Raw genomic sequence first — 26889 nt, forward strand, 5'->3', positions numbered from 1 at the left:
AGGAAGGCACCCAGTAGGCATCCTAATCAGATGCCTCAACCACCTCCGCTGGCTTCCCTGAATTGAAGGAGCAGTGACTCACTCAGAGCCTCCCTCTGAATGTCCAAGCTCCTCAGTCTATCTCAAAGACTGAGCCCAGACATCCTACTGAGAAAAACTCATTTCAGAATGGGTCCAATGCAACCTGGGTGGCAGGGCGGGGTGAGGACCTGGGCGGGCTGACCTCTGTCAAAAACCACCGGCTCTAGGATTGTGGAGCATCACTTTAAATTCTGTCAGATTGAATTTTAAAAATCACAAATAGCAAATGTCCACCAAAGGTTGAATACCGATTTTATTGTTTTTGTCTTCTGAGTGTTCCTTGATATGTTTCTACATTGTTTACAAGAATTTTCTCATCTCTGTGTAGCTCTTCCATTGTACATTCTAGTACAATATAAAACCGTTGTACTGTAGTGTCTACTAAAAAATAGATACATTATGCATAATGGCCCTTTATTGAATATTTTACTGTCTGACAGTTTTCTGTGTGATGGCCTTACATACTCACAATATGGTTAGAATTATTACAAGCAGAAGTAGATATGTGAATGGGAAAATATGATGAGAGCACTTGTCTAGATTTGATTCTTGATTAGATCTGATTACATACATTTAGTATAACGTCTTCAAAAGTCTTGTCAGTAGATTATTTAAATGTAAATCATCTACTGACAAGACTTGTGAACTCATACATACAACAATCATTTGCTTTTAAGTTTTAGCAGTTAGACCAGTGTCAACTAAAGGACAATGGATGTTTACCTATTTGATAGTGGCACAGAGAGACAGAAGAATGCAGAAACCACAAAAACCAAGAGGTAGGCGCAGTAATAATCCTGACAACAGGTTGTGTGCTGTTGAAGCCCGACCTGAACCCCACTGAGGCCAAGACGACTAATTGTTAATTAAGCCGCACTGATGAAAAAGAGCTCAAGTGTAAATGAATGTGTCAGTCTGAAGAGGCACTCAGACACACCTTTTACCCCCACAAAGGAAAATCAGCATTATTTTAAAACTGACAGTGCACTCCAGCAGTTCAGAACGACTGATTATTATTCACAGTGAAATTGAAGTTCGGATGTTGCTGGTAAAAAGAGAGAAGCAAAAGAAAGAAAGGACGAAAAAAACAAGAAGAAGGAGGAAGATTAGGTATAAATCATGGGAAACAGTGGAGAAGTCTGAGGCTTTTGGTTGAAATGTGTGCATGTCAGTGGAATGTGCTGGTGAAATAAATTGCAGCTTGGGGCAGAAGGTAGATAGAGGGGAAAAATATGAAAAGATATCACCGAGTTTTTTGAAGTTGAATAAAAAATGACCACAGCTCCTTTTCTCAGTAAAATCCACTGATACTTTTGTGATGTTTAGCTGTCTTATCAATGATGCCATCCTTGTCATCTACGGTATCTAGCCTTTGCCCACTCCTGTGGCCTGGGGGCAGGACTTGGGCAGGTTTAAGGCAATGTCCCTGAGACTGTCTCTCTCCTCCCTGATCTCCTGTATGTCCTGTTCAATAAGGGACAGCCGCTTCTGCTGTTCTTTAGCAGCCGAATTCAGCTTCAGAAACTTAGAGCCCAGCGTTGGGCTCTCCACGCTCCCGCGGAGCATGCTCAGACGGCGCACTGTCTCATTCAAGATCCGGTCAAATCGCTCCAGTGGCACGTTCCCATCTGGTCATGAGCATAAGCAAGAGAAAGGACAGATGGAGAAGGAAGAAACCACGGAGAAAGACTTAGAAAGATCTGTTTTTCAGACTGTGACTCCTATATCAGTGATTCAAATCATGTATCTGCCTACATGATGACCTATTTACAGTGATGTGGTCATTAGCCTCTCAAACATCTTAACATATTGACCACAAGTGCCAAATCCCTGCCTTTCTGGTTAATTATACAAATTGCAAATTTCATTATACAAGAGGAAGTGTGACTGAATAGGGCATTTAATACTAGGTCAGAAACATATATCTGCCTTATTTTAATACACTCGAATTTATCGACAAAGAACCTGCGGCTTGGCCTTGTGAGCACCCGCTATTCTTGTTTTACCGTTGGGATAAAAATCTGGGAAATATTTCCATGTTAAATGAGGCATTAAAAGGCACAGAGCTCTTCAGTGATATGACATTTAAGGTATAATGAAGATTAATGGGTTTTATAGACACAGAAGACTAAAAAGTAGCTACGGTGAAAATCATCTGCAGAGTGACTTACCAATCTTGCTGATTAGCTCAGTTAGTGTAAGAGAATAGGTCTCTAGCTGGAGCTTGGCTGCCTCCATGTCTTCCTTTATGCCGGTCAGGGACACCTCAGGCTAGGAATAAGAAGACACACTCTAGAAACGGTCTTCTCAGCTGCACACACAGGAACAGCAGAGCAAGATTTTGCTATGCAAATGTGCAAATGGGTGTGTTAAATACCTCTGAAGTGATCTGGGATGTTGCCTTGTCAGTTAGCAGCTCCTGTGCAGACAGCTGCTGTAAAACAGAGTCTATATGCGAGCTAAGGTGACCAGATGCAGTTCTGGTGTGCTTGGCCTGGGTCAGAATGGCTTTGGAGTCCTGTGCAGAAAAAAGGACAAATGCAGCTATGGAAATCTAGCAGGTGGCCGTCTGATTACTGGAAATATGTTTATTTTTCCACAGCAGAACTTAGAGTCTGCAGCAGTGCTGGCAGATCTGTGATGCACAGAGGTACAGCAGCCTGACCTGAGTTTAACAATTCAAACGTGTTCACAGTAAGGATGCTAATATGTAGGCAATGTTTACCATGTTCATGTATTTATTTATTTGTTTGCTAACATTTTAAAATGAGCATTAAAGTACAGCTGAGGTTGATGGGATTGTTGTTAGTCATGCAACAATGTGGTCATAAGCCACCGTTTTGGACAAATTAGGAATCTGACCTGATCACGGCACTAGATGAAACATTAATGTTCCCTCTGGTAAAAAAAAAATTCTATTGTTTCAATTTTTAATGTGTCTGTGTTGTGTATTTTTTATGTGCTTTGAGCCAAAAAAGCAGTTACTGCCATGGCTGAGAATTTCAACCTTGAAATGGAGGTTCACCTCTAACACTCCTCTTACTGTCATATGTCTATAAATGACTACCTGCCTTGCACACTTGTTAATTCTCATTTACCATGCGCCACCCTCCATCCCACCTCTACTTCCCCTCCCTTGCCTTTCTTCTCTCTCCATTAAGGAGCTTCTGCTGTCATTTACTTTACTTCTCATCACCATCACACTTATATTCTCACTTTATGAACAATTATGTGCAACTGATTGATGTGGTTCTTGTAGTGATGTATCATGCACAAAAGATGTGACTCTAAGAGCCAACGCTTTGTAGTGAATAAGAAGAGCCGACTCCCATCAAGTGAGAGCCGAATCCCAAATTTTTTAATGGGGTATGGTGTTTAACACTGTCCTTCCAGAAACCACATTACTGGATTCTAGGTTTAAGAAGCTTGCCTTCAGTGACAACAGAGCTGTTGACGAGGCACTTCGAAGAATAAGTGCAGCAGCAGTAAAACGTTGCCCCAGCAGGAGGCCACCTCCACCATTAGAGGGCCAAATGGAGGAGGAGCCACAAACATCTGCTGTGTGGAGGCTCTTTGATGAACGAGCTACATGAGATGCTGCAAGGAAAAATCCTACAGCTGATACTGTAATGGAGGTGAGATCATAGCTTGAGGAGCCCCTCATCGAGCAGATGACCCATTGAGCTGGAGGCAGGCCAAGGCCTCAGTCTTCCCCCACCTGGTGAAGGTGACGGAGGAGAGACTGTGTATTGTGGCATCTTCTGTTCCATCTGACAGAGTCTTCTCAAAAACTAGGCAGATCCTCACCGAAAGAAGAAATCTTATCAGCCCATCCAAGCCCAGGCATCTGATTTTTCTGAATGCCAACCTGCACTGAGGACATTTATACTGTTTGAATAACGAGTTTGGTTCTGGTTCTGTTCTGTGAGTTTGTGTTCAGTGTTTTGCTCATTTGTTTTTTGTGCAAAAAAGTTTGATTAAAATATTAAACAAAAGTAAATTTTTCTGCTTTTGTAACAGAAAAAATTCACAAAATGAGGCAATTATGAGGCTTCTCATAAAAACAGTACATGCAAAAGGGTTTATCAAGACACAAATCATTCATATTTGTCAGGTTAGGCTAAAATATGAGGCTACAAATAATACTAAATTAGGAGCCATTTGGCAGCCAAAAGAGCCGGCTCTTCTTTGGGAGTTGTGCCAAAAGAACCGGCTCTCTGAAAAAGAAAAAAAACTTCCCATCACTAGGTTTTTGGTGTGGTCCTTGCTTGGAAGCTGCAGTGTACCGATGATCATTTCTAAAACATGGATTCCAACTTCTGGGGTTTCATACCAAACAAACCTAAGAAACCAATCCTGTCAACCTGTGAGGTATTTTTTATAATTTCTTTTCAGAATTGGTTTAGGATACAACAATGTATGGCTAAATCACAATATTACATTTTGATATTGTGTAGCATAGAGTAGCTCTACAAAGTTTAAGCAGAAGAGACACTGAAACTCAACAGATCTGCACATCGTAGATGAAGAAATAGTGTACGACTACATCTAAGACATTTTATGGCAGGAAGGGCTTGTTTTCCTGGAAAAATTCAATAATATGTGACATTAATATGTAACTTTGATTAACAAAGATGCTAATATGATTAAACTTGTTTTGTCACATGGACAAAGCAAAGGTGTTCTGGAGGACCCTTTCTTGAACTGTTTGGCCACAATGACTGCAAAGATGTTTGGAGGAGAGAAGGTGAGGACTTTAACTTGAAGAACACCATACCTACTGTCAAGCATGGTGGTGGTAGTATTATTCTCTGCCACTGTTCTGCTGCTTTACTCAAAGTAAATAGAATAATGAAGAAGGAGGATTACCTCCACATTCTTCATGTTTTTGTCAAATTCCGCATGATTGCAGAAAGCCTTCAAAGTCTGATTTATTGATATAATCCTCATCCCCCTGATCTCACAACAAAGAGGAGTGAGCTATGCGTTCTTTAATTTTATATTCAAAGCTCTGTGTTCATTAAAACTTCAAGGATTTAATTTAAATACCTCTCATAACTAAACTATGCACAAACATTCTGCTGTTCAAATGTGTGACATTCTGTTTAACTCAGAAATAAATAACATTGCAGAACCTAAAGATGCTCTAACTGCTGCTTTACTGTGAATTAAAGACAACATAATTCTGAACAGATGTCAAGAGAGCCAAGAATGTGAACTTCATAGTGGTAATAGATAAAAAGCCAAGCGATTACCACAGTCATTCTATAGAGAACGTGTATCAAGTTTGATGGCAATCCACATATACCTTTCCAACAGCATGTGCTGTTTGTTCTGCCTCCTTTGTGGTGTTGCTTGACAGGCTGGAGTTTTCCAGAGCTGGTTTTAGCATCTTCTCAATTTGTGAAACCTTCTTCCTGACATCAGCTAGGACCTTTTCCTGCAAGGGTTTCTCCTTCTTCATTGCAGCCTTTGTCTGGGCCTGCCGACGGGGCCACTCTGCCACCATTTCTGAATGGAGAATGGGAGGAAAGCTTTTAGGATTAAGATGCAATCAAGGTTGCACCAATCCAAAATAAAAAAAAAAAATAGACTCAAATGGATCATTGTTTACTGGCTGAAGTTTATTTTCATTATTCATCCACTGCTTATTCTGTGTGACCCTAGTACTCTGTCAATGACAGTCCAAGCTGAAAAAAAATAATTTAAGATTCCCTTCACGTATCACAAACAGTCGATATTTCAATCATGAAGTTTAGGCAACAAATATGCTCAAAACACTCCACTTCATTACATTTTCCACATAAGCTGCTTTCCATCCCCCTAATGCATGACAAATAGGTCAAAACATTACAATAGCGATGACATTTTTATTATAGTCATACTTGAGTCTGTTGCTCCTAATGATTTTTTTCATCTCAGTGCTTGACATTTCAATTTGAGTAAAATAATTCAGTTGGACATTCAACAAAAACAATTACTATATATATATATATATATATATATATATATATATATATATATATATATATACACAGAGATGGAGACTCACTTTCGAGTTGTTTGTGCAGGGCGATGGCTTCTGATTCCACCTCTTTCCCTGTCACTACGGATGACAAAGCCGCAACCTTTGCCTCTTGAGCATGAGCTTGCAGCTTCAGAGAGATACAAGTAGGATGAAACATTGTGTCAGTGAAGCCAAGTGTATTGAAGGCATGCAACAAGGCTTATAAAAAGCTTTAATGCAGCGTAAACTGGTGGGAGGACGGCATATGGTCAATTAACAGGGTCTGCTGAGTCTACAGCCATGCTATACTTGAGCACAGCGGTGCTTGGAGCTAAATGCTAATATCAGGCTCACTCTGATAATGCTACTATGCTGTTGTCAACAGGTTTGAAATTTACCTTGTTCACCATCTTTATTTAAGATTACAGCTCACTATCATGAGCCACACAACCAATAGTGGAGCTAATTAGGTAGCCACACATATAGTCATAGAACTGGAGTTACATCTAATAACTACAATATTTATGGAAGAACTTATTTTGTCTAGGTATTTGTTTATGGTCATCTTTTCCATATACAGTCTTCAAAAAAAAATATTAGACCACCTTGTTTTCTTAAATTTCTTGTTCATTTTAATGCCTGGTACAACTAAAGGTACATTTGTTTGGACAAATATAATGATAACAACAAAAATTGCTCATAAGAGTTTCATTTAAGAGCTGATATCTGGCAATTATCCATGGTTTTCTTGATAATAACCAAAATCACTTAAGTTCTTACGTCAATAGCTATGGCATTGTGCTGCCAAAAACAACGCTTTTACGCGTACCATGTTTTCTTTTCTGTCTGTTTTAGTCACATGATACACACAGAAGTTAGTACTGGATTGCATAACCACTGTTTTTGATGACTGCAACCATGCATCTTAGCATGCTCTCCACCAGCTTCTGACATTGTTCTGCTGTCACAGCAACCCATTCCTGTTGCACAAATTCCAAAAAAAAAATGCTTTGTTTTTGAGCTTGTGGTTCTCCATTTTGCATTTGATGATTTTCCACAGGGGGGCTGCACAGTGGCGTAGTGGTTAGCACTTTCGCCTTGCAGCGAGAAGATCCCTGGTTCGCGTCCCGGCTTTCCTGGGATCTTTCTGCATGGAGTTTGCATGTTCTCCCTGTGCATGCGTGGGTTTTCTCCGGGTACTCCGGCTTCCTCCCACAGTCCAAAAATATGCTGAGGTTAATTGATTATTCTAAATTGCCCGTAGGTGTGAATGTGAGAGTGATTGTTTGTCTTTGTATGTGGCCCTGCGACAGACTGGCGACCTGTCTAGGGTGTCCCCTGCCTTCGCCCGAGTCAGCTGGGATAGGCTCCAGCCCCCTCCGCGACCCTAGTGAGGATTAAGCGGTGTATAGATAATGGATGGATGGATGGATGATTTTCCACAGGTTTTCAGCTGGATTTAGATCTGGTGATTGAGCAGGCCAAGGCATGGTTCCAATGTTCTGGTTCTCCATCCAGGCTTTAACCGACCTTGCTGTGTGGCAAGGGGCATTGTCTTGCTGGAAAATCCAGTCATTGGAGGCAGGAAAGAGTTTTCCAGCTCATGGAAGATGACCGTTTTCAAGACTAGCCCTGTATGTACAGGGCTAGTCTTGAAGTTCATTCGCCCTTCACACAATTGCATTTTCCCAATGATCAACAGTCCAATCCTTGTGATCCCCAGTAAAGAGTAACTGGGCTTTCCTCTGCCTTTCGTTGATGAAGGGCTTCTTCTGTGCCCTGTGTGACTTCAGACCAGCTTCAATAAGTTGGTTTCAAACAGTTCTTACCGAACAAGTCACATTTCTCCACAGTGCCCACCATTTTTAAGGTCCCTTAAGGTCTGACGACGATTCTTGACACAGCAACAGATGAGTGCACGGTCATCTCGTGGGGTAGAAAGACGTTTCCTGCCACGACCAGCTAGCAATTTGGTAGTACCATGTTCGGCTTGTTTTATCTTGGTGTAATGAATGGTTGTCTTGGAGCTCTTCAGTTTTTTCGCTACCTGTCTCTCACTCATGCCAATTTCCAGCAGTGCCAAGATGGCTGCCTTTGTGGCTTCACATAATTCTTTTGTATTAGGCATGATGTGAGAACTGACAACTTCTGAGTTGTGCTACGGCTTGAATGTCAGCAGGAAACCATTCTAGGCCTTTGCATGTGCAGTGATGCTTATGACATGAAATGGCCTCTTATATACCCTGGGGATACAATGAAGCTTAAGCATATCAAATAGGTCATAAAGTATTACGTAATTAGCAGCATTTTTTGTCGTGTTTATTGTATTTTTCAGGTAATATACCTTTAGTGGTACCAGGCATTAAAACGAACAAGAAATTGAACAAATCAAGGGTGGTCTATTAATTTTTTCCATGACTGTAGATGTATTTTAACAGCATAAACACCACCTCATTCCACCAAATGTAGTTCTGACAAATCACAAATTATTCATATTGATTTTGTAGCAATGCAAAGACTTGCAGTTCTGTACCTAAAAGTGTATAGAAAATATAAAAATGTTGTTATACATGTAAATAAAGAATGTGCTTGTGTACGTTTAGATTAGGAAAAGAATGCATGATTTGAAGCTCTGGTAGAGACTGAACCCAATTTTGAAGAGCTCTGGGAACAAGTGCTACACACTGCTGAACAATAAAAGACTGATCCAGAATCTGCAGCCAAAAGAAAGAAATAAAAGGCTGAATTGTAATGTCTCAACTAGCTGGGTCTTCTTAGCTGAACAAGGACACTTTTGACAATAGTGTCTTACGTATACATATACTTATGTGCTTTCACTTCAGTTCAATTCAATGCAATATATGCATTTGCACGTGTGAGCCATATATATGTGTATAATTGCCATATGCAGTGAGATTTTAATTATATATATCTCAGCGTGTGACATGTAGCAACATATGTAGTTACATATGCTGCATGTCACTTTCCTCAGATAATTGCTTGCTTTTATTGTCTTCTAGTTCTGTGAAGTTTGGAATTAACAAGTCTAATTTCTTAAAGTACCCCTGTGTTTGCATTTGTCACATTTGAAAAAGAACTGTATCTCTGTCTCTATGTCACCTGTCATGTAGCAACCACTGTTTTCTCTGTTGGTGGTCACAACTTCTTGTGTCATTCTTTCTGTGTGGTTGGACTGTGGATGCTGAGTCTGTATTAAATCTCTGCTTTGCATCTCTGACAGTAAAAACATTTTTATCAGTAGCACTGGGCCAGATAACAACAAAGTTTGTTTGATTCTTTCAGTGTTCCAGATGAGCATCTTTTGTGAATACAATAAATTGATTTGACTCTGATTAGTGGTTGGAGAGCAGTGCCAGTCTAAGGTTAATTAGTTTTAAGGGTTTTATCTTTAAGTAATTATCTTATAAGCTTCATCAGTAATTAAAAAAAAGCAAAGCTTTAGCTACTGGTTGTTTTTTAATCAACTGAGGGTTACATTAAAAAGCTTAATATAACACTGTATGTTTATTCTCAAGTAATTTTACATGGCAGTCTCTCCTGCATAAGCAATGATAAGAGTAAACAACCAACACTGACTATTTGGTCAACAGATATTGGCTGAAAAGAAAAATTAATGACACATTTTGGTACGCTAACGTCAGTAATGTCTTCAACCTGGCTACCCCGAGAAAAATTGTCTGCCTCTGCTACTGTAAATAGTACATAATACAAATTAGAACTGTGGCTGATGTCAGTGTAATCAGTTTTGCAGGAAATTGTTCGCAGTATAAAGTGGGATAAGCTGAAACTTTGATCTGACGATGGCACCATATTAAGTGAAGAAATGACAAAATTAATTGCAAGTAATAATGAGGAGAGAATGAACATTGTTACAAAATGTCAGAAAAATACATCCGAGAGTTAAAGATAAAGCTGTTTCAGAGATTTCAGTCTGGACCAAAGTTGTAGACTACCTTGTTGATGTCTTCCACTGTCTCCATGCTCTTATTGGCTGCCTGGAATAAAGGCTCCATTTCCTCTCGGATTTTACCAGTGAGATTGTGCTTGGCCTGAATTTGCTGGTCCAGCTCCTCCGTCTGTTTCACCAGGTTCACACCCCGCTAAAGACAAAGTGGTAGTTAGAACAAGCCTTTTTTATTTTTGCTTTCTCGATCTCTTTCCCTCATATGGAAAATTGCAGGAGTCACATTAGTCCATTTCTGTGGCATTTTACAGCATTTTGTGCACTCAGAGATACTGCAGTGGTTAATCACCCCACTCTGGAACAACATGTGCCCTATGAGCAGCAGAATCTGCCAGAATCTCCTCTCTTGTGCCTACTCAATGTCCCTCACTGCTTGCCAAGTGTTAAATCAAGAAAAAAAATTAAGTGCATTTAACTTCCCACTCTTCGAAAAAATACCTATGTCTCTATAGGAGCTTAGTGAAATCAAACAGAGTGGTTTCTTATATAATAAGCGCAGCTATTCACACAGTTCTAATTAGACGAATTAGAAAATGATTCACTCATTGGTCTCCTATGTAATATAATATTGCTTCAATTTCCACTTGTGCTCTGCAGGTAATGTCTAAACTGACCTCTGTTATGTAATTTGCTGGATGTGTCTGGTTGAAGTGTGTTTGGTCAGCCTCCGGTGATGGACTGGCATCCGTCATACCCAGCTGATATAAGGATGATGTGATGTTACCCAGAGCAAGCTTTAAACCAGCAGCTTCTTCCTCCAGGGCCAGCTGTTGGGCAACAGTATCATTCAGCTGCACTGTCAGGTTTTCCTTCTGCTGCTGCATTTGTGTTATTCTGAGTAAGACAGAAGGGAACAATGTAGTAAAATGTAAAGTAACAGCCACTTTTTTAAAAAAAGTTTTAGTTTGAATCAAGTTGTTTTCTATTCATTTGATTTGTCAGTGGCAAGATGCTGCAGAATCATTAGGGCTTCACACATATTGTGCGTCACTCAGCACCTTCGATTTAATATTTTAGGTGAGACAAATTTAGAAAGTGTCCCCCTGTGCCATATGGCAATCAATCCGAGTTTTCGAATGAGGTAATATGGCTTATTAAAGGTGAGTAAAGAGGAAAGAAGAGAAGGTGACATTGTGCAAAGAAACCATGATGAATTCATGAAAGGTGTTAGGCACAGTGCAGTAGATGCTAAAGTGCCATTTTTATCGCCTCCATTACTGTAATTACATCCAATCTGTTTTGTCTCCACAGAGCATTATTAGACAAAAATAATGTATATGTCAGCCTATTTTTGTGCATGTGTGCACAAGTAAACATGACTGCTAAACATCAGTCTTTTTCAGTTTTTCTAGAATACTGGAATGTTGGAAGATTGTGCTTTGCAGGTTTTTTGTGTGTGTCCTCAACAGCTCCAAAAGGAATGTATATGACGACAGGCTAAAATTACTCACTTACAAATGAAAGCTACACAGCAGTGTATACGTAATGTTTAGCTGGTCAAGGATGAGCTAGTTTTAACTGCTTTAAATACAGTTAGATAGTATTGGCCAAAGAGATCAAACCTGTACAGATTTATATTCTTTTTATTTATTTTTTTGTCTTTGTCCTGTGAATTATTTAATACTTTTACTTCTTCATTCAACGATCATCCCTCGCATGTTTTGGGACCTATAAAAGTGTTCCGTTAATAATAATTTGTACCTGATATGGTTTTTATAAATCATTTAAATTACATTTCATATGGTAGTTGCATCATTTTATTTTGGAGGTGTACTAGAATATGTTTATATGTTTTAATGTTCACAAAACATATAATTTTTCTCATCGTGTACATTGCTGCCACATGTTCTCTTAGCTGAAATTCTCTGTTTTTGCTTCTGTCTCTTTACGGCTCCCTACCTCCCAGAAAGTGCCCTCCGCTCTGATTGGTCAGATGACCTGACAAAAGCGAGGCAACTTTGGCAACCTCAAAGCCATGTTTTATGGAAAGAAAGATGTTGCCCTACAGCAGAAGCAGCTATAAAACTGAAATAATTCAGTTGCAGATTGCGAGGAAGCTGCTAATTTTTTTGTTTGAAGGCTAAACAAGCCACTTGGTGAGCTCTATGCAAATGTGTTACATAATGACATAGATAAGTAATGGATGAAAAGCATCAATTAGTGAGGAGCTGTGTTTTCTGTGAGAGAGAAGAACTCTTTCTGTTGTGGACTTTGTAAGTCTACAGATCCTCTACATGCACAAAGAAAAAAAAACAGCAATATAACACTTAAGGAATGGAGAAGTCCAAAAAGCAACAAACTTGCTCTTTAAAGTGGTAACACAGAAATTTTCCTCCTTCAGCAGACGGATGCGACTAGACACTGCATCATTTTTATAAGGGTTTTCCAAGCCAAAGTGCTGCAAATGTGATAGGTTAGAATATGGACTTAGTGTATTTGTAATAAACAGTTATGTTTTTCAGAACACTGTGTACATTACAGATTAAATTGAAATTCTATTGTGATCTGTATAAAGTTGAAATGTGGTAAATACATAATTCATGACAGTGTTGAAAACAGAATTAAAAGTTTTCAGACTGTGGCTAAAAATGTGTGTTAAAAAGAGCTAAGATTGTTAAACAGTTGTGTTTAAATAGGTAAAAATGCTTTAAAAGTATTGTTGAATTCACACTGTGTGCTTTATTGTTTAAGTTCTGCCATGATCTCAAGATCTGTGTTCTACACATGCACCTCAACTGGTTAGTCTAAGACCAATTGTGTGTTGAGGAAAAGAACGCTAAATCACTGCTGTGATTATTTCTCCCCTTTTTCAGGTTTGTAAGCTTTACGACAAAAGTAGTATGTTCATGATACATTACTTATATGCTTAGGGTATCAAGAACATGTTTTGTTGCATTTTGAACAACTTAAAGGCTAGTTTTATTGAGTGAAATTGAGTGTGCGTGTGAACAGAGCCTCGATTGTTAGCAAGTGCAGCATGTAGCCGCCGCATGTGTTTTTGTGTCCGTGTGTGTTTGTTAATGATATTTTAGTATGGTTGCTTTTATGTTGTTTTAGTTTCAATAATTCTATGGTGTAAATGTGAGTATTGTGAATGTGTCTGTATGAATGAATGTTTGAAACTTGTGTATATAATTTCATTGCAGTAAAGTGCGTGTTGAGGAAACTACACTAAATCAGTGTTTCGATTTCTCCTCTTTTTCAGGGACGTAACACAAACCGCTGCTTTAATCGCTCAAGAGTAACTGAACACCCTCGAAAAATGTTGTTAGTACTCATCTTCAGTGATTTAGCGGTTCACCTTGCCGTAGTGGCATACACTTGTACTCTAAGACCCAATGACATCAGTGCTCGATGGTCCAGGGTATATGGTCAGATTAGAAACTGCCTTTAATCTTCTTGCCAGAAAGAGCAATGAACCACTGCTTGGTGTTATGCTACTGTTCAACAATGCACTATATTTCAACTGCTCAACAAAGGCCTTTATGTGAAACCTTAATATGAAAATTAATTACAGCTGTTAAATATGTGTAGTGGAGTAAAAAGTAAAACCTCATAGCTGAACTTAACAATGGTACTTGAGTAGATAATGTGTTACTTTTTTCTGCCACTGAACATAAACACAGAGGTTGATTGTTAGCAAAGGTATGTAACTTTAAACAACAGTCCCGAGATGAGAACAGTCTTGATATTGCTGAGACCGAGTACGAGCCTATTGTTAGAGACAGGTTGAATACTTTTGTCATTTTCTGATTGGATAGCTTCCCGCCTATAAAATGCCTCTGATCTGCTTAAGCACCAACACATGGGGAAATATGTGCGGGAAATGCAATTTTATGCCTCCCATCTGTGCATAAACTGCTCACTTCACATCCTATAAAGTGACACGCACACACTGACGTGCAGCAGTGCTCCAGCGATGAACAGAACTCTCCTGAATCTAGCTGACTACTGTTAGAAGGGGGTAATCAATTTTGAGCTCCTCGCTTCTTGCTCTCATCATGGCCACCGGAGGGCTTTTTGCATCATTCTGTCTAGCATTCAGGATAATCCTCAGAGCAATCACACGCTAGGAGATGCAGCGAGCGTGCGGCAAATCCAAGAAGGCAATAGGCTTACAGTGGAGAGAAGCTGTCCCCCTGTGGCTAAATGTCTTACTCCTTAACTCTAGCGTGCTTTAAAAGGCGGCTGTGGAGAAGAGGACCTTGAGCTGTAGTACAGGGATAGGTGTACTTTGTTATGAATATACTGCAAAAGCACAATAATCCAGGGATTCATACAGCTTGTTGGGGTTTTGCAATAAAGACTGCTTATATGAGTATTCTTTCTGCTTGTGCTGGTCTGCATGGGCGTATTGTTTGGGTTCTTTTTTTTTTTGTGTGCTCACTGCTCTGTTAGGTTCCTGATGTACTCCTCTGTGGAGTTGTCCTGCAGTAGATCCATCAGGAAGCTGAAAGTCTGCTTTGAGGCTCTTACTGCTCTGCTGGCTACGGCCTCAATGTGGTCTGCTGTTTCTCTGTGGCTGCGAGGGAAGAAAAAAAGGTCGACACAGTGAGAGAAAGAGGAGAAAAGGGGGCGAGCAAGCAAGTAACATAGAATAATAGACCATTGCAACTGCCCAAGGAGAGATGAAATAGATTTCAGCATTGATGACTTCCCCTCACTGGATTTCTAGTTCAGATTCCTGTAACCAGCACATGATAGCACTGTGTACTCTGAGCACTGAAAGCATCGACTAGCCTCACCACAACGTAAGTGAGTGAGGAGATGACGTTTCATAGATGACTATAATGGACTTTGTTTTTGATGGATCAGTTAAAACACACTGACCCGACCTACCTTTTCATTAAGACCTGTGAGTCATTGACCATAATGTTCCATTTGTTCGGTCCTGGCGCCACCTCAAAAGGAAAGATCTGTGAAGAAGTGAGAGAGGGAAAGCAACGTGGTAGTGAGCAGGTGTGAGAAATTCCAGAAGGTAGCGAATCCCAACTGTTTTGACATGTGTATTTAACGCAAATCAACTCCAGTCTCCATATAGCACTAACCAAAGGATTTTTCACACTCCAGCTGACTGCTGATTTTTACTTTTTTTTTTAGACATGATGGTGTGTGTTTCTCGAGAAAGATTCGATCAGTGTGAAAGCTGTAAAATGTAGCTGTAATAATCACTTCCCTCCTACAACTGACATGTGTCATTATATATAATTATTTACTTCTCTCTTATAGATCACTCAGATTTCAACACCTGCTTCATCTAACCATCAGTGTGTCTTCCCATTCCAACTAGACTACTGAAGGACACTTAGGTAACACCTACATATTAGATCAGGTCAGTCTATCTTCATTATTAGGCTCCATACAGCAGTAATTAAAGGTTTCTGTAATTAGACCTCTACATAAAAAACCTACTCTTGACCAAGTTGTTGGAGCAAGATATGAACCTTTATCAAATCTCCCCTGTATTTCTAAAACTGTTGAAAATAGCTGTCAATTATGTGACCATTGGCACATAAATGGTTTGACTAAAGAGTTTCAGTCAAGATTTAGAGTAGAAACAACACTGCACTCTATATAGTTGTAAAAAGTGGTTGTTCTTCCACACACAAACACACACACAAGTTAGTTATGGAGTTCCACTAGGTCCTGTTCTAGGATTACTAATTTAATCTTACAGATGCTTCTGTTTGGCAGCGTTACTTGGAAACACTACGTAGATGTCCATTGTTATGCAGATGACAATTAGCTATATTTATCTATGAAGCCAGATGAAACAACTCAGTTAGCCAAATTTGAAGCAAGTTTTAAGGACATACAGGCCTCGATGATCGGTCATTTTCTTCTCTTAAATTCAGACAAAACTGAATGTATTGCATTCGACCTGAGAAACAGATTTTCTAACATATTACTCTGGATGACATGGCCTTGGCCTTCAGCACAGCTTTAAGGCAGCTTGAAGTTATTTTATGTCCTTTACCTCACATATAAAGTGGGGCCTTCTTTCATTTGGGCAAAATTGTCAAAATATTGAATGCTTCACTCTCAAAAGTGCAGTCTTGGTTCCTAGAGTTTCCAGCAACAGAACTGGAGGCATAGACTCAAGCCATCAGACTCTTCTCCTGTGGAAGCAACTCCACATGTGGACCCTTTCCTTTTTGATGCACTGAGCACCTCTCCTCTAGTTTCCTCTGATTCACTCTCAACAGATTTATGCCACTATTGCATGTCATGAGCTTCTGCCTTCTCTCTCACGTAGTTAGTCTGTATTTGCTGGTTTATCTGTGTATCCTTACTGGTTATGACTGACCTCTGCAAGGAGGTTTCTTCCTTATAAATGTGAGTTTCTCTTCCCTAGTAAGGTTGTTCAAAGGTTAATTGTTAGATATTGTAATGTCTTCTCCTCGCCTCACTATATTAAGTGCCCTGAAATGACTTACATTATTATTTAGCATTATTAAAATAAAAGAGTTGAAATGAAAAAAAAAAATCCAGATAAACTTTCATGGGTCGACTTCAAAATGGGCATTTGCGGTTTGCTAGCAAACAATAAAAGTTATACATGAATCTCGCCACTTAAATGTATATAATCAAAAAGGTTCAAAACATGGGCATACAGAAAAAAAATACAAAATTAAGTTCTGTACTGATAAATGGAATGTTTATACTGTTGAATAGGGAATCCTTCCCAGAGTGACATTTAATTTCAGAAAATGCAAATAAAATGGAAAAACTGCATCAATACCTGACACACAAGCATTTTTTCTTCATTTTGGGCAGCTGCTCTGCTTATTAATAAGGAATTAAATTGCTGCTGCTTCAGGCTTAGCCAAGTGATAACGACTGTGGAAGTACAGTGTGTCTGCACACACACACGCACGCACGCACGCACGCACGCACGCACGCACGCACGCACGCACGCACGCACGCACGCACGCACGCACGCACGCACGCACGCACGCACGCACGCACGCACACACACACACACACACACACACACACACACACACTCAGAAATAGAGAGCTATGTATATATTGGCAAAACAAGCTCACTCATCTCCCCAAACCTAAATAACATGGCGGGAGTATCCATAATAGATTGCAAGCGTCGTGGAGAGACAGTGAAAAGCCTCCCGGTGGGTGAAAAACAACTTGTTAATTTTAGTGTCCATCAAACATTCGCTGGATTTTTCATTTGGAGGCAGGAGTTTGCCGCTCAGACGGAGATGGGTGGTCGTGTGAGAGCAGGAGGATAAAGAAAGATTGTTTTGCTTTGGGGAATCTTTGTGGATCTATACAAAGAAGCAGCACCAACCGTTGTAAACAGCAGCATCGCACACTAAGGACAAGAAATCAATCATGTTACATACAGTATCAGAATGTTCGTGGAACAGACAAACTAGTAGCTTCCAGAGCATTTTATGTGGTATACAGTGAGCCCAAAAATCTGAGAACTCTAGTTAAGTTACTACTATTTTATATCTGTTTCCACTTTAATCCAAAAAAATGTCATTCCAAGTATAATATATCTTTGGTTTGTCTTCATTTTTGTCTTAATGACCACAACACTTGAGATGCCAACGCCATGTGATCCCATTATGGTTGCACACAGTTCCAGAAAGCTTCTTGTGAATGTTAAACATTGTCAGTGAATGTTCAGTAATATTGTGACTGTGGATGAAAGTTTTCTTGGGTCTCTGAGTAGTTCATGCAAACTGTGGCATGTGCTTGTGCTTGTTTTCCTGCTTTAGTCTGAATTGTTGTCCACAAAGATGTAAAGCAGAGCATGTGGAATGCTTGTGAAGAATAGGGGGCTACTGCTTCTTAGTTAGAGGAGGTCGATTCACTGCAATTTTCTTGCTGTTACTACTATGTGGCTCAACTTGAATTCATCAGTAAATAGGTCTTTTTTTCCACTCATCCACTGTGAAATGCTGGGATGTCTCAGCTCACCCCAAGTGTCTGACCTTGTTTCCCCTCCTGAGAAATGCTCAGAGATGCAGCTCGTCCTCAGAGACCACTACTAGGCAGCTTTGTGTTCTTTATTTAGCAAATTCTCTATCTGTGATGAAGTTGCTTTTGTATCTCCCACTGAAAGCTTGATATATTCATTTTCTGATGGTGTGGTCACTTTCAGTCTGCCTGGTTGTGCTATGGATACAACTGATCCTTAGAGACCCCTTAGAGACCTTCAGTTGAGCCGTGATTGGACGCTTAGGAGGACAGTCTTTGTTTAAAATAACTGTCTGAATTCTGACAATTTCATTTAGCTCTGATGTCATGTGTTCCACTATCACAATGTTACTTAACCTTCAAACTTTGTAATTATTTCCAAGTTTGCATGAAGCTATTAGAGATTTTTAATGTGGTCTCAGACTTTTGTACCCTACTGTATACACTACGTTGAGGATTAGGTAAGTTTGAGTCGCCTACCATGCTATCCAAGTTCAGCGTTGCCTGCTTTAGCTGCTTCTGAGATGCTGTGATCATGAGCAGAGTTTCAGTGAAGGTTTGACACACACCCTTTCCGCTTTCATCCTTCCTCCTCTCCTTCCCATCTTCCTCTGTCTTGCTGATGCTGCAGTTCAAAGTAGATGTAATGCCATGCAGCTGGGCTAAAAGTGAGCCTGTAGAAGCTTCCAGCAAGGAAAATTGTTTTATGAAGGTCTCCCGTGCCTCTGCAAGAACAAAGCAAATAAAACCACATTAACTCTTTCACGGATTATTTCACTAAGAATATTATTCTCTCCAACTCTTTGTAGTCGGTAAGTTGCGTTTTGACACATCTCTCATTTTCACATCTGTCATTTGCTGTGCCAATTCACGCAAGGACTCTCACCCTTCTTGCGTATCTGCGCTCAGAAAGAGAAAACTAAACCATATGGATTTCTGTCCAGATGCTAACACCTTTGTTGGTCTCACTTTGTATTCTGCGGTGCCTCTAATCTAACTGGCTGCATTGCCAATCTGGAGCTGAGCACAATTAGCACAATATGTCTGGTTTGCTGCTTCGTTTTGCGACATACTTTGCTTGTCTCTTTGGCTTCATGTCACGAAATGAGAGATAATAAGTGTGTGTGTCGGTGCCCCAGTGCGTGCTGTTCTGCCTCTGTTGCCCACACAGTGAGGCCGTCACTCCCACATACTCATTAAATCATTACTGGCCACCCAGTGTCTTAAAGAGCATGGCTGGTGACTATGTGTGTACGTGGCATGGGTGTTGGGAGGGGGATTGTTAGACAACTGTTATCATGATTGCAACTATAATCATAATAAACCAGGGATTAGAGATGCACCGCCTGTCATATAAATAGGGATTAAGTTGGTCACACGCCGCCTTGTTCTATATTGTTATGATTTGTCTCCATTTGGCCTGTGCAGCTGAGCCTATAAGCCTTTTCCCCTCCAAAGATAATGAGGATATATCAGCATTGTGTTAAAGTAATTGGGAGAGGTTTGTATTGTTGCCCGCTTCCTGATTTAATCGCTTTGTGTTGCGTCGTATCTGGAACAGCGTCACACTGAGGAGACACAGACAGAGCAGCAGCCCATTTGCGGGATGCTTGGGGGTGGTTTCAAGTCAAATTTCTTAGCCGCGCAAGCCGGTCTTGCATGTGCTGATATGGCATGTTATCATCTCACAGCCAAAATGTGACACAATATTTACAATGGCACATGAACGGGTTTCATGTTCCACAAAGTAAAGGCTGCCAAGTGTCTCTTGAGATGCCACTACCACATAGGGAAGATTAAAAGGAGTGACGGGCCGAGTGGAATTATCTTGACTTTTGCCTGGTGTTACCTTGGAAGGCCAGAAAATCCTCCAGAGCGTTGGGTAAAGTATCCTCCCTCTGGTGCTCGTGCTCATAAAGCCGGGCCATGTGATACTTCAGCAGGTGGTGCTGCTTCCCAAATCTACCCCGGCAATCAAAGTGAGCCAGGAGCTTCTCCAAATCCTGCAGCCGAGTCCGAAGCTTTTCTGCCTGTAACAGCATCATAATTTGTCACTGAAGGTGTCGAGGTAACTTTAAAAAAAATAAAGAATCTGGATGACCAAAAAAGACAGGCCGACATCTATAAACACCACAAAAAAATATCAATCCATTCAAATCTGTATTTATTTATTCAGATGCAGGTATTGAGGTAGGAGTCTTGGTGCACCCAAACATCAAAATGTAGTATTTCAACAAAAGCAATGAATAAATGAATATCAACAACCAGATAAGGCTAGAATACGGTTTTCATATTGCTCACTATTCTCTACATAGCATGCGGCAGAGGAAAACGTTTTAAAGAGATAACCAGATTAGACTTCTTGGAGAATGGAAGTGCGGGTCTTGCAGATGGAATGAAAGTGCAGCGATTGGCACCAATTTGTCGACCCTGGCAGGTAAATGGATGAGACCTTAAAAAAGAGCCTGTAATCTGGCTGTGATCAGGTCTATTTTCAAACCAGGAGGCATGTTGCATGTGTACAAACAGGTATTTGACGATCAGGTGTGTGCTGTTGGCTGAAATAGAGCTGGATATATAGGTAATAGCAAAGTGGCACAATTTTAATGTAATCGGTCTCCACTGCAATCACTTTGAAATGAAGTAATGAGGACATTTTTTTTACATTGTTTCTTTATTTTACAAAATCAAAAGTAATTCGACAAACTACCATAATTCTAAATATGAGGATTGTTTTTAATACTTTGATGAAAATCATTTGCATCTTCCCCTCAAGGAAGTCCCATATGCTGTACGCTTTTCATTGCTATTCTATTCTTCTTTCTTCTGTTTTCCACTTTCTTTTTTAATATTCCTCTTCATCATTAATCACACATCTCTGTCCTTTTCAGTCTTTCTCTCTTTGTGCTTGTTAACGTTTTTTTTCGCCTCTTCCTGTGCTTAAGCCAGAGTAAAACGTGTGCAGAGAGACAGAGAGCGTGAGAGGCAGGAAGGGAGAGCTGGGGGAGACTGAGGACAGTGAGAGTAATTGCAGGTGTTCTGAGCAGACAAGGGTTGGGATGTTCACTGAATTGCTAACACTGGGGAAATCACAGCGGGCATTCACACAGGTACAAGCCGGTCTGGAGAGAACATACAGCCACTTTAGCCGGAACAAGAACATGTACGGAGAAAAGACAGAACGTGTCAGTGGTATTGGATTGGCCTTGGAAGCCTGATCCGGGGACGCGGCACCTTAGCATACAGGTTGCAACAAATCTAAAGGGACAGGAAGAAGCAGCACAGGAGATCATTAGGGCAAATGTCTCTTTCTGTTTCACTGCACATCCACTACTTACTGGCAATCTACAAATACAAAGGGGCCATATGGCTGTCATGAGGGTCTACAAAGACACAATGTACTGGGGGGACTTTGCCATTTCAGGAACAAATTTTACCTCAGAACAATACCAGCCAGAGAACACTATGTAGGCAAACAAAATATTTATATAAATTAGTCCAGCAAGATGTGCATATAATCCTTGTATGTCTGCTGCACACACATCTTTATGTACAAATCTATAAAGGAACATCGAGGATAATAGAGAAAGATGACAATAAAGATTCAATGCAGGGCCTGAAGTACATTTACTTTTTGTTGCACTAAAATTATAAGATTTGAATAGTGTTTTGTATAATGCTACATTATTCCACATTACATTTTACAGTGAATTATGATACTTTACACTGTATATATAGGAAACTGTTATTGCTTGTGCCTTGCATGTGAAACATTTAACTGAATATCTTTTCACCAAGTGGTCAGACAACAAGCCATTTAAAGACATCATTTCAGACACTGTGAGCTTGTAATTAATGTCTTTCAGTATTTTATACACTTTGATGATTATTTCTTTAGAATTGACAAGTTAATCAAGGATGAAAATAATGTAAAGCCTGGGGAGACTCTATAAGCTTTAAACATGACATATTGGAAGCCTACATTGTCTCTATTCTGTGGTTTAATACTGCTACTCCCCACCTATATTTGCATCTATTTAAAGCAGATTAAATCTTTACATTTCATATAAGTTTCCAGCTTGCAGCTTTCCTTTTTTTATAGCGCAATTTCATCAGTTTATAGCTATGAAATTCCACCATTCACCTGCCCAAAAACAAACAGCAGAGAGTTCGCAAATAGCGAATGAAAACTATGAAATATTTAGCTGCTAATACGAAAAACTTTTTTTCCCCCGTAGCAGACACCATAAATAAAGCTAAAAGCGGAGGAGACAGAAACACAATTTCAAATGCATGTAATGACCTAAGCACTGAAAGAGGAGAAATGCCTCCTGCTAACTCCAGAGAACTTATTTGTATGTTAGGCCGTCTCACTGGCTTGCATTGCAACATTAGCTGCTGCTGGAAGCTCTACATTCAGAATTAGTCAGAATTAAATGCTGTATAAACTCAGAAATACATCCACAATATAGGCCAGCAAAAACAATCCTGTCCTCTTCTGCATGTGTTGAATACATAAGATGTGATGTGTAGGTATATAGACCCTGAATCCAAAAACTAGCCAGCAGGTTTGCAAGGGATCTTATTTTAAAGAGATGGCCCCAAAACACAAGTTATCAGACCCAGAACCTATCGAAACAGAAAGAATCATTAAGTTCATAACTTTACAACAGTTCTTGAAGTACTCACATGTGATGTTTGGATGTGTCAGGAAAGATTAACCAAATCTATGCCTGAGATCACGATACTGCTACATAATCACTGTAAAATTCACTAAATATGAACTTTTTTTCAATCACAAGATCCTGTAAAACAAAAAAAATTCTGCAATCTCTGGTGCAACTTTGAAGTCAAGAGTATTTCAACTGTGACCAACAGTTATGTTGTAAAAAAACTTGGAACTATTTGGCTGAACTTGGCAATTATAAAAAGCTAATTTAAAAAAAGGAGTAAACTACTACAAATATGAAGAGTCACCATTTCCCCCACAGTATTGCTAACACCTGTGGGCACTTTGAAAAATATTCTGCATGTCCATTCCATATATATATATATATTTTACATTTTGGTAGAAAACTCAAAGAAACTCAACTTTCTTTTTCTTCTTGTTGTTATTCTTCATAGCATAACTTTTTATACGACATAAAACACATTTTTTGGGGGTTTCCGCTGCCTCTAGCCATGGTTGTGCTGTTTTGCTGTGGTGTAGCCCTTTCTACTCAGTGAAAAATGACCCCACTGTGAGTAAAAATGTGACAGGAGCAGAAAACATATAGAAACTGCTTGGGGTTCAGAGAGTTAAATGTCTTCGAAAAAATGTATTAGTAAGGTAACTACTTATTTTTGCTCTTTAGTAGTTACTAAAGTAATCTAAAATGCATGTTTAAAGGACTGATTAGCAGAAACGAAATATAGTAATCATGATTGTGTTTTCATTGGTGTATAATCACCTGTAGCTACAAATTGCTGTATTTTTGTTAGTTTAGAGTGAGATTTATATCGACAGAGGAAGTGGGTTCTACCATTTTGCACCACCATGTTTATACAGTAGCTAAGGACGATTATTGGCTCTCGAGAGGGTTGTCATGTTTTTTTGTAGAAGTGGCAGTCACTGTAGTTTCTCCTACACGTTTGACTGCAATTTATGACCTCACTGTCAGATGCCACCAAATCAGACATAGTGGTCCTTTAAAACCATGTAGGCAGAATTAGAAAATTCCTGATTTTTGGTGTCCGACCGTAAACTCACCTGTTTCTTGACAAGGCCATAGCAAACTGGACATTCCTCACACTGGTGTGTGGCTCTGTTGTGGAAATAGTTCAGCTCACATTTGTCACACTTGTAACCCACGAAGCCCTGGCGACAGTGGCAGGTACCATTACTGTGACACTGCATGGAAATGGAGCCCATTGGATCACAGTTACAGGCTGGGACAGGCAGGATGGAAACACGAGGGAGATGGAAGTGCAGCGCAGAAACAGAGATAAACATTTAAAGAGTTAGAAATGCCTTCATGTATTAGAGGATTAGAGGATGGCACATAGTGCTGCTGTGATGCCTCCAGTAAAGTCCTGTACCTCTGCAACCTCGTGACGAGAATCCAAAGAAGCCCACACGGCAAGAATCACACAGCCTCCCCTCCACTCCTGCACGACACACACACTGCCCTGTGATTGGATGGCACGCCGATGACGACGAACCAATTGCATTACATTTGCACCTGAGGAAGGCAGAGAAATAATATCTTAATGAAAGATTCAGTTTCTAAACCCAGGTATTGTAGCTTTTCATGCAGATCTGCTTTGAAATACACTGGGGATCTGTTTACCTTTCACATCCAAAGCCTGGCTGGAGGTTGAAGAAACCAACTTCACAATAACTGCAGTCCCGTCCGGTCACATGGCTGAGGCAAAGGCAATTTCCTGTCTGAGGGTGGCATTCATTTACATATCCAGAGGTTCCAGCAGAACTGCAGCTGCAGGCTATAGGGAGCAAATAAAGCAATTTATCTGTTAAAATAATGATGTATCCCGTATCATCAGGGATTTTCTTTTTTAATTTGAACTAATTTGAATGCTGAAGGGAAAATGAGAGGAAATGCAGACAATAGCAGGGAGATTCTGGATCCCTCCGAGACATTGTTCTGTACAGAAATTCAACCAGGGATTACTGGTAGAGCCGAAGTCTAAGAAAAGGATAAGAAAGCCAAAGGATGAACACATCACAGCTATTACATTTTAGGTCTCTGTCTGCCTTTGTAACTTCATTTAAGTTTTATTCACTGAGACCATTTTAATTCTCCCAACCCAATGACTCTCTTCTTATTTTCCTGGGCTACCTCTCTGACCCACAGCCATTTGTTCGCCCCATTTACAGCTCTGCCTTTCATGACTCAAGAGAGCTACACCTGTCGAATGTGAACTCCTGAATGGAAAATGATTTGAATGGACTATTTCTACTCTCCTTTAAAAGCTCAACCCGTAGTCACGTAATCTTTAATGGAATATGTCCATTACTATTCTGCTGTAAACAGAGCAGTCTGAATCCTAACGGGAATCCTAGCAGCATGTAGAGTCAAGAATTCCTCTCCAGGCATGTTGTAATGTAAAAATAACTTGATATGAATAATAATTAGGATTTATTTTCACAAAAAAAAATATTTTTAATGAAAAAATCATGTAGTTACATCTTCTCCTTTGCTTTCGTTGCACCATCCAGAATCTATCATATGTTTTTGTTCTCAGACTTTAATTGCTGTATACTATACATCCAATGCTTCTCAATGCAGTGCACTGGAGATTTAACATTTACACAGAACACACCGCACAGTGAGAAGAAAACATCCAAGTGAACTAAAAATAAGCCAAACACATTGTTAAGTGCAGGGGGACTTTTACAGTATCTTACAGGAATAACATGTTTTTTTTTGTTTTTTTTTTTCCCCCTTTCGCAATAAATTCTAAACAAAATTCTTAATTATTAAACAAATATTCAGATCACGGCCCTTCCTCTTTTACTCAGGCTTGCACCTCTGACCATTTGCAAAGTAATATTTGCTTCCAGTTATGGAGACTAGTGTCTTACATCACTATATAAATCCCTGTTAACCTGTCAGTCAAGTGCTGTATGTGACATATAGTAAGAGTTACACAGCTAAATTGATCACATAACCATTAGAAGGAACAATTATATTGTTGCCTGATGAAGTGCAGACTTTAGGGTAGAAATGATTAGTTCTTTAGTGAAGGGAGGCGATAATGCATAAATTTTAAGCATGTAATGTTCATGTTTTAAACTGAGTATTAAGTAATATTGATTGTTTTTAGCAAAAGGGAGTGAAGCTTTGCTGAATTTCACAATGACACTGATAGTGCACAGTGTCACTCCCCGGTGAGCCTCTTTTTCATCTCACAATAAATTCTAAACACAATAATTAATTAATGGACCAATACTCCATCCCTCCTTAGTTACTCACGCTTGCACTTCTGTCCAGCTGCCTGGTCCAGGGCGTTGCCGTAGAAACCACGCTGGCACCGTTGGCAGTGTTCACCCTCTGTGTGTCCCAGGCACTTCAGACATCTCCCAGTGATGCGGTCACATATACCCACTGCGTTGAAATCCACATTGCCATTGCAGTCGCATCTCACACATGGCCGCACTGGCCCAGACTGTCCCAGGGGGTCACCATAGTAACCATCTTCACACATCTGACAGCGCATCCCTACACAAGGGGAAAGGTGAAAGAGGTGGGCAGGGGTTTGATGAATGACTGAGGTAGAACACTGCTGGAGGTCACCCTCATGTCGCCTCGGAGTCTGTTATAATTAATTTAAAAATGGATATCAGATGTGTCTGCATCACAGGTGGCATTGCACAATGACAGACCAAGCAAATGAGCTGATGTGATGCCACAGTCTTTTCAGTAGCAAGCTGTCTTGTGGAAATGTTCTCATTGCTTCTTTGACAGAAAACTCATTATCTGCTGTGTTTACTGTCCATAAAGAATTATTTTAAATTGTAGGTAGTACGTGTCACCTGTCTGTCCTGCAGGGCAGTTGGTGCAGACCACCTGTCCTGTCTCCGCAATTTGGGCACAGCTGGTCTGGTCTGGGCAAGGGCAAGGCTGACAATCAGCAGGTGTGCCAATCAAAGCGTTGCCATAGTAACCGTTCAGGCACACCCCGCAGGTCATCCCAGCGGTGAAGTCTGAACACTCACACACACCTGAAACACAGAGAGGAGTGGAACAATTACACGTTTGTACAGCTCATGAGCACCTGCTTGGACTGGGTTTTCACACAGAGCAGAGAAGGTGAGATTTTCCTCATCACCAGCAGAGGACGCTGTGTCTCTGACCATAACTGC

The 26889-nt window shown here is 40.1% G+C and overlaps 1 protein-coding gene across 1 annotated transcript in view; it reads right to left on the reverse strand.

Moving 5' to 3' along the window:
• Positions 1 to 316: 316 nt before the first annotated feature.
• lamc3 (laminin, gamma 3) overlaps positions 317 to 26889 on the reverse strand; it is a 135304-nt gene continuing 108731 nt past the window's right edge. Inside the window, exons 13-28 of the mRNA XM_023279538.3 lie at positions 26560 to 26748; positions 26000 to 26245; positions 24353 to 24506; positions 24102 to 24244; positions 23773 to 23951; positions 19873 to 20053; positions 18504 to 18748; positions 14913 to 14989; positions 14461 to 14595; positions 10688 to 10907; positions 10063 to 10209; positions 6134 to 6236; positions 5390 to 5592; positions 2459 to 2599; positions 2253 to 2352; positions 317 to 1709 (exon numbers count right to left, since the gene is read on the reverse strand). Coding sequence (XP_023135306.2) covers positions 1447 to 1709; positions 2253 to 2352; positions 2459 to 2599; positions 5390 to 5592; positions 6134 to 6236; positions 10063 to 10209; positions 10688 to 10907; positions 14461 to 14595; positions 14913 to 14989; positions 18504 to 18748; positions 19873 to 20053; positions 23773 to 23951; positions 24102 to 24244; positions 24353 to 24506; positions 26000 to 26245; positions 26560 to 26748 — 2726 coding nt within the window. The 3' untranslated portion in view covers positions 317 to 1446. The remainder of the gene's footprint in view (positions 1710 to 2252; positions 2353 to 2458; positions 2600 to 5389; positions 5593 to 6133; positions 6237 to 10062; positions 10210 to 10687; positions 10908 to 14460; positions 14596 to 14912; positions 14990 to 18503; positions 18749 to 19872; positions 20054 to 23772; positions 23952 to 24101; positions 24245 to 24352; positions 24507 to 25999; positions 26246 to 26559; positions 26749 to 26889) is intronic.

Source organism: Amphiprion ocellaris, chromosome 17 (assembly GCF_022539595.1).
Source record: "Amphiprion ocellaris isolate individual 3 ecotype Okinawa chromosome 17, ASM2253959v1, whole genome shotgun sequence".
Classification (NCBI taxonomy): domain Eukaryota; kingdom Metazoa; phylum Chordata; class Actinopteri; family Pomacentridae; genus Amphiprion; species Amphiprion ocellaris.